Consider the following 8,932-nt stretch of genomic DNA (forward strand, 5'->3'; position numbering starts at 1 on the left):
CACACAAACACAGTGGATTGGAAACATTGAAATCTACATAGCCATTTTCACATGTTGAGGGATTACTATAGGACTTCTCACTTTGTGCTTGCCATCAGTCCAAGCCAACTCTCCAAATGAAGGCTCTGAAGTCTTGGCTGAACGTGTTGCCTGCAAAATAACCATATAGCTCTTCTTCTGGTTTGTCCTCTGAAAGGTCAAAGTTGTAGGGAGAACAACAACCTTGAACCCTCTTGGTGCTGTGACATTGACAGTATATGTGCTTGGGGGCCCAACATTTGTTACTACACGAGTAACATTGACAGGTTTCACACCCAGAAAAGGCAAAGTGATAGAAGGGTAGTTGAAATCTTGTATTCTGTAAGACCTTGGACATTTGTATGGCCTATTATAATTAATGGCTTCAATTATTCTTCCCTCGTAAGCAGAAAAACATAACAAATTGAGGTAATCGGGAGTTCTGAGGTCATAAACAAGTCCAGGGTCCATTGCAAGGTTGGGTTTGACATATCCTGTGCCATAATGAAATGGAGTTGCTATGCGACCATCTTGTTCATCCTTGATTGGTCTATTGGTGTTATCCAGTGTGCTTGCTATAAAAAAAAAAAAAAAACAACAACATAGGCTTTGATATATGTTAGAAATCAATCAAATTGCAAATATGGAAACAAATTTTTTATGTATGTCATATACCTGTGGTCATGATTGCTGACTTGATCATTGCAGGACTCCAATTAGGATGACGATTTTTAACAAGACCAGCAATGCCAGAAACATGAGGGCATGACATAGAAGTTCCGGATAGTACATTATAGTCAAAGCGACGTCCTACATCTGAATCCAGGTTGGTAGGACTTGCAGCAGTTGAATAAGCAGCAATTATATCTTGACCTGGTGCAGTTACATCCGGCTAAAAGAAGGGAGGGAAAAAAAAATGTTGGAAGTTACAAAAAATTCATGAATGTAGCTGATAGATTGATCGAGGGAGTCATTAGATAGTTCTATTAGAATGGATACAGAACCTTGAGGATTGATGGCAGAACCAAGTTGGGTCCTCTCGATGAGAATGCAGAAACTTTTGGTGCTGGCCTTATAGGTATAAATGTTTTTGCATTATTCAAGAATGCAACTGGGTTCCTGCAGCAATAATACATATGTATGAATAGAAGCCAGTCGTTGCAAATATTTTCCAAGCAACTTCTAAAGGATTGGCATGCGAAGGGGACAGATTATAATAATTACTTGTTGCCGAAGTAGTCCCAAGAATGATTTGGATCTGACAACTTAGGAGCACTAAAAGGAACATTGGAAGCATCTAAAACGTGAGCATCAGCTGTAGCTGTATTCAATGCCGGATCATTTTTCAAAATCATTTTCAATGCGCCGACACGCACCGCTTCTGCGCCCTTGTCCACAGGCCTTAGGCTCCTTCCTCTTTGGCATATCAATATGCGACCCCTTACTTTTGTAGGATCAAGTGTTCCTGGTCTACAAAGCTGACTGCAAGAGCAACAGAACGAACATTTGATAGTTTAACACAAAAATTAAAGGAAATAAGGTTAATTATTAACTCCACATAAGATGAATTGAGGAATTTTATTCATCCTTACGCATTTTGAAATGTTGCATTAGGAAGCCTCGCGTTGCCACCAAATACGACAGGAGTTAACGTCTGAGATGCCGAGTTTGAGGCAAGACTTGTCCCCTGGACGTCCATGTCAAGTTATTATTGTTAGTAAAAGAAAAAAAAAATTTTAAAAAAACAAACATGACTAAGCTTAAAAGAAATACGTACCCTAATGGTTTGGCCATTACCAAGAGTAATATTATCGCTGAATTCCCTGTCAATGGAGCCAGAAGCAACAGTGAAGATCCAAGGCGCCACATTTGAGACGGTCTCAAGTTTTGGGCCTGAATTACCGGCAGCGGCAACAACTATGATTCCTCTGGAAATTGCATGGAAGGATCCTATGGAGATCCCATTTGTCAACATCTCGTTAACATCTGGGACGGCATTTTTACCCATTGAAACAGAGAGCACATCAACGCCATCATTAATAGCTTGGTCAAAAGCAGAGATCAAATCTTCATCAGTGCAATCTTCAGAAGTATGAGAACCCCAGCAGACTTTGTAAACAGCAAGACGAGCTCTTGGAGATCCTCCCTTGGCCGTTCCATTCCCATTGTTGAGAACACTTACGTTCCGAACGAAGTTGCCGCCGGCCGTCGACAAAGTATGAGTTCCGTGTCCGACGATGTCACGAGCGCCGATGCCACTTGATGACCCTAGACTTCCGTGTTTTATCAAATAGCCTTTGGAGAACGTTTGTGCTGCAATCAGCTTCCTGTAATTCATGCATATACATATTTAATCTGAACTGTGTTTGTGTTGAGTCACATATTGGAGATCTCACAGGTGTTATATAGTTTATAAATTCAAGAGACCCTTCTTTCTAATAGACTAGTCTTTTGGGATTAAACTCTATCTTTGGACTTACACTTATCACAGTTTGTGTGTATATGCATATATCAATATATATAACCAACAAGAGTTGGTCTAATTGGTAAAGAGTCGACTCATAACTCATAAGGTCATGAGTTTAAATCTCGCTGCCGATATGAAAACCTTATTGGTAGGTGATCTGTAAGTATCCCTATAAGCGCTCTTTAAGCCTGAAGGCATGTCCTGACCTTGATAAGTCCCCGGGACCCACCTCACATACACTTTTTTGTAGAAAAAAAAATATATATACACACACGTTCAAATTTTGATCAAACCTGTTGCAAAGAGTTCTGTTAGATCGGCCTGACAAACTGTACAGCTCGCATTTTGATCCTCCTCTCCACTTTTTCGGAATGGGGCCATACCCATCATCTCGGAAGCTTCCGGATTCAGGCCAAACACCTATCCAATGAAACAGATGTTAAATGGCTTTTAATATATACAAAGGAAATGATGGCCCATTTTTTACATGCACATGATCATGTCATATTTGCATTAAATAATTATATAAATAGATTTCATTTGCAACTTGTTATATAATTACCGGTATCAACACCGCCAATAATCACATTTTGACCAAACCTTCCTTTGACCCAAGCGGAGTCAGCTCTAACTCTTCCATTTCTTTCTTGTCCCAGGAAGCCCCATGACCTGGTTGTGTACAGTTGATGTGATTGACTCGGGAACACCGACACCACTTTTGGATTTTCTGCGTCCATTTTCCAACAATTTCATGTCAATCAGTATCAACGTCGTTACCATCAAGTAACGTTGTAACCACTATAGCTTGTTTCTGAATACCGTGTAACAGTCCCTCCTATACCTTCTTAGAAGGTTTTGATTTTTCTATGTATGACATGCTTTTCGCATGCATAATAAGCGAAAGCTAAAGGGTACTTTTTTAGTTTCAAAAGAGTGTCTTCAATCAAAGGCATTATATAAACGCTTCCCATTTTGCCCATCACTGAAAATCGTAGGAGTAATTGGACTTGGCTGCCATACATGAATGTTATTAAATGAGGAAACATTATACTGGAGTATTTAATAAAGGGTATTTGTGGAAGGATGTGGTAACTATAAAGAAATCAACATTTTTTTTATTTGTGCAAAATAGGTAAGTTTGTATTGTGAATAGGAAATAGAGGAAGGATATGACGAAGCTCTCACTTTTGATGTCTGCTGCTTCTTCATCTTCAAGCAATGCAGCAAAGCCATTGATGTGTTTGTTGTAAGAGTAAAACATGGCTTCTTTGGCCCTCTCATGGCTGTCAAGATGCAAAAATAATCAACTAAGGGAATTCAAATTCTCGTCATATACAGCTTTAGTTTTCTTGCCCAAATTATATAATTGGGACTACAAATTAATGGCAGGTGTACCTTCCTAAGACAGAGGCAAGCAAATCATAATGGGAACTTGTGGCAACGTCCATATCAGCAGAGGAAGGTTTTGGACCATGAGAATGTGATCCCAAGTATACAACGTACGACTGCAAGATTAAATTGATTAAGAATAATACTTCTATCTAGAGTCAGTAATACAGGCCAGCCTACCGGTTACAAGCTGGCCCATGGCGGGCCTGCGGCCTAACAGGTCAATCTTTTTAGGATGGACCTCTAGCGAGCTAGAATTTTTCCAACCCAGACCGCCTAACCTGCCAACCTACCAATTTTTGTAAACTTTTTTTTTTATTTTATTTTGATAAAATCTACTCAAATTCCTAAATACCTAAAATGAAACATACAAATATAAATTATCATAAATAAAATATGGAATCCAAAGTTTCAAATGTCTCAAAATATTAAACATACATGATACATCCTAAATGATTTAACAAACATCCCAAATTAAAACATAAATCCAAATCAGCAATGACACAAAGTCACAAATACAATGTATCACTACCTAAATCACTATCAAATGCTCAATCATGAGTTATCACTCAATATTGATTGGGTTGGAAGCATGATCTGAGGATGTGAAATTATTTGGTTGAGCTTGAGAAGTAAAACCACCATCTCTTTGCTTAGCTGACTTTGTTACAAATAAAATTCATAATACAAAGTGAAAAAGATGAGAGTTGAGAGGACAGAGACTCTGAGAGGCTGAGAGCTTGCACAAAACGCAAATGATTGAAGAATGAGGGGAGGAAATTGTTGCCTTTTGAAGCGAAAAATTTAAAAAAAAAAAAAAAGATGAGAGGGGTAGAGACGATGCGTTTCAAAAGGGAAAATTTAAAAAAAAACAAAACAAAAAAGGTAAAACGGGCTGGCCCGCCCACCCTGTGGGTTAGCCTACAGCGAGTTTAGTCTTAACGGTTATGGACTCAAAAAATCCATTTTTAAAACGATCCCAATTCTTATTAACAGAACTCACCACTTCTTGGTGGATTGGTGAGTTGAGCCTATCGGCTCTACTTCTGTCAACTACAAACCAAAATTATGGTTGTTTTACCTTTTTAATGGCATGGGCAGGTTGCTGCAGCTGTAGGAAGCAGCAGAGCAGAAATGACGAAAGAAGAAGGTGGAACATAGTTGAGCCTCTCATTTTGCTTCAACTGAATGTTGCGAGATGGGCGAGAATGGCGACTCTAATTTGTCTCTTTATATAAATCCCTTCTCAAGCGCTTGTTGCGATATATGTGATGTGAGATTATACTGTGGACTCTTTTCCCCAAAAAAATAATAATAATAATAATAAACAAAATCGGCCTACCATTATTTTTACTATGATTCGACTTTTTTGAGAGACCAAGGACAGTTTCCTATACAACTTTACAATTAAGAATTCCACATTACTTTAGCACCCCCCCCCCCGGGGGGAAAAAACAAGTTACAAGTTGGGAAATTGTGCAAAACGACCAAATGAGTGGAATATTTAGGAAAAAGGAACAATTCTTGAAATTTATTGCAGATTACCAAAAATTGCAATCCGTCATGAAAACAAAGAAAATTTAGGATATTCAACAAAAGAAGAAAGGAATTTTAGAGAAGAGTCAAGAATCTGAGATAATATTTTTCACTTTTTTAAAATACTAAATACATGATATATGTCTTCTGTTAAATATTAAGTAATGAAACATAAAGAAATATAAATTCCATGAATATGAATGCGAGTTGAGTTGTAAAATTAATGAAATAGTGGATGAGTAATAGTGGGAGCTACTTGAGAAAGATGAAAAGAGAGAGATCAACATCCATAATGATTCTTAAAACTCAATTGCATATATGCAATTAATGGACTTTAAGTCTTGGTTGTTCCTTTGGTCCCAAAAAAAAAAAAAAAAAAGTCTTGGTTGTTCCCGCCAAATATATATATATCATTCACTAGATCCTTTTGCATAATTTTCTCTTATAAGTGTGATTTTCTCATTTGTGACAATCTTCACATCAGTGAGATGTGTGGATGGGTAACTGTAGGTAAATAAGACATGCCACTACTTAGATAGCTATTCGATCAAGTGATTTTCGTTTTCATTAGGTGTCGGTCCAGGAAAAATAAAGAGAATCCTATGACATCCTTATATATTTAAGAATTCTATGGATAACTTTATATTCAATATAATATTGATATAAAATATGTACGAATAGTCATAGATATAGTTTTTATATTTTGATTGTATATTAGACTAGATTCTTTCTAGTCGATGGATGAAAATTTAGAGAGTTATTATCAATATAGAATTAAAAAATTATATGGCATATAAATAGCGGTAGAATTTAACACACACACACATCTTGGTTTAAATTGCATGCATTGTTTGTACATAGCAGTTTTTAAATATTTATTTTATCGATAATTATAAATTTTCACATCAATCCTCACAGTAGTCAGCATAAAAATTTCACTGTAGAAACGATACGTGACAAGAAAAATCGAGTTCTTGTTAATACAAGTTTGAATTGTGATCTCGTTCTATATACCTGATAAAAAAATGATATATAAAAATAAATAGAATTAAGAGAGGGATTTTTTTAAAATGTTAAATATCATATATATCCCTAAATAAAAACTACTGAAATTATCGTTGTTGAGTAATAACTTAAGAAACATGTTAACATAATACAATGCGTGTCATTTGAATAAAAACACTTTAGTGTAGTTACCTAATACCTACGTAGGATGCTTCCACTCCTTATTATATTAAAATGTGAAGATGTTTATTATTAAATGTTGATTCAGTTTGCAAGGACTTAATTGGTTTATAACATTTAAGATTTTGGTTCATATCTCACTCTCAATATAAAGATTTTGTCAGTGGATGATATATAAGTAATTTTATAGGCTTTGTTTGGATTTGAGAACATTTTCTTTTATCCTTGTGAGAAATGAGCACTTAGGACTTGATTCACCTAAATTTCTTGTTATAAACCAAAAAAAAAAAAAAGTGAAGATGCTTAATCTTATTTTTCCCATAGCTATGCTTAAAGTAAAAATTATTTTCATGGTGTGGAAAGAAAGAAGAAGAAGAAGAAGAACGTCTATCACTATCATTATGATTTTTAACGTTATGCACCATTCGTCAGCACAATTATTGCTACTAATTATTCGATATGACCAAAGCTGTTGTATTATATTCTTCAACTTTTCAATTAATTAATTGAAATATAGTAATTTATTTTTACAATACACATCACTTTCTTCGTCTTTTCTGTGCATCATCTCTACCTGCTTTACTTTATTAACGCAGCCATTCTAACAAATATGAAATTATTTTTAGATGAGAGAAATTCGGTCATACTACTATGTTAGTTAGAAAAGTATAGCCAAAATACCTATAAGTTTTTAATAAGAAATGCACGCTATTAAAATATAGGACGTCCCATGTCTTTCATGATCTATCATTTTCCCAATAGAGATCATTATTATGCAAATTAGGTTAGAGCATAGATTTTAATAAGAATATATTAACAAATAATTAAATTTTTGTTTGGTTTGATTGGCATGAAAAATTTGTTGACTAAAGGGAAAATAATCCATAAAACTGGTGAATGCTGCCTGGTTCCGTGATTCACACGGATTTGTCAATTTTTATTTTTGGGATAATTAATATATAAGTCCTTATAGTTTCAACTGGTTTTTAATCAGGTCCCTATAATTTTTTTTCTTTTTATCAGGTCCTTATACTTTCATATATTTTTAATCAAGTCCTTATAATTTTTTTTCTTTTTATCATGTCCTTATTGTTTTACTTTGTTTTTAATTAGGTCTTTGTAGTTTTTATTTTTTATTTTACAAATAATAACATTTTAAAAATAATAAATTATTGTAACAATCTTATGTTAATATTCTTTTAAATTTTTAGTTAAACAAATATATTATTTATTTTCAATTTGAATTTTTATAATTATAAAATTCAAATTATAATAATAAATTTTCTAAAATTAAAATATGATTATAAATAATTTATATTTAAGTATAATTATTATTCTGATTATTTATTAATTACTAAATGATTATATTAATTATTTTGTCCAATTATATAATTATTAATTTAAAAATGAAATTAATTTTAAAGAATAAAGTTAATAAATAATTTTTCAAAAACTACAAAGCACCTAATTAAAAAATAAGTGAAACTATAAGGACCTGATAAAAAGAAAAAAAATAAAAGGACCTAATTAAAAACACACAAAAGTAAAAGGAGCTGATAAAAAGAAAAAATTTTATAAGGACCTAATTAAAAATTAGATGAAACTATAAGGACCTGGAGATTAATTATCCCTTTATTTTTTTCCCCAAAGGGTTTAAGGCTTTGAAAACACATTTCTTCCAACTCTTTAATCATTTTGAGTATATAGTCATTCTTTTTTTTTTTTTAATGTATTTGTGAAATCTACAAATTAAAAAATGAATTATAAAATAAGTAAGTATATGAATTATATATGTAAACTGTGATGATAACAAAACTACAAGTTTATGAATATATATGTATGACTTACTCCTATGCATAGCTTCAGAAATATATTCACTCTTTAATCCCCTGATGTCTACCACAAGATCATTATTTGTCCTCTTTATGAACCTTGTAAAATTCATAATATTCGTTGAATGAAATGAACCATCACTTCATAGCCACAATTATAAGCATTAGAGCCCCAGTCTAATCTCCATATATTATTCAGGATATTATTCAAATACCCAATGAACGCAACCTCCATTTCAAGTTCATTACAAAAGAAAAGAAGTTTAATTAATTAGCTTCAACCTTGTCGCATAGGATGCAACAATAAGGCCAATCCATGTCGGAGCATCCGCATTCTATGCTCATCATGAGCACAGCGTGATCAGCACTCAAAACACTGGCAGTGTGGGACCTTAGTTTTTGTTTTTTCTTCTTCCCCTTTTTTAACCTTCCTTATTAAAAAATATATATATGCATTAAAATTATTTTTGGTTTAAATTTCATCTAATACTCTAAAGTATTTTTT

The 8,932-nt window shown here is 33.6% G+C and overlaps 1 protein-coding gene across 1 annotated transcript; it reads right to left on the reverse strand.

Moving 5' to 3' along the window:
* LOC114711673 (subtilisin-like protease Glyma18g48580) lies at nt 1–5,048 on the reverse strand. The gene is made up of 11 exons (XM_028896090.1): nt 4,956–5,048; nt 3,881–3,990; nt 3,671–3,768; nt 3,048–3,212; nt 2,779–2,905; nt 1,796–2,345; nt 1,611–1,705; nt 1,243–1,500; nt 1,023–1,137; nt 694–910; nt 1–593 (listed from the first exon to the last, which is right to left on the reverse strand). The coding sequence occupies exons 1-11, from the start codon at nt 5,046–5,048 to the stop codon at nt 34–36; spliced, it is 2,388 nt and encodes a 795-aa protein (XP_028751923.1). The 3' UTR covers nt 1–33.
* Between the last annotated feature and the right edge of the window lie 3,884 nt (nt 5,049–8,932).

The sequence above is a fragment of the Neltuma alba genome, unplaced genomic scaffold, assembly GCF_004799145.2.
Source record: "Neltuma alba isolate B1F8T4 unplaced genomic scaffold, ASM479914v2 tig00011304_pilon, whole genome shotgun sequence".
Lineage (NCBI taxonomy): Eukaryota > Viridiplantae > Streptophyta > Magnoliopsida > Fabales > Fabaceae > Neltuma > Neltuma alba.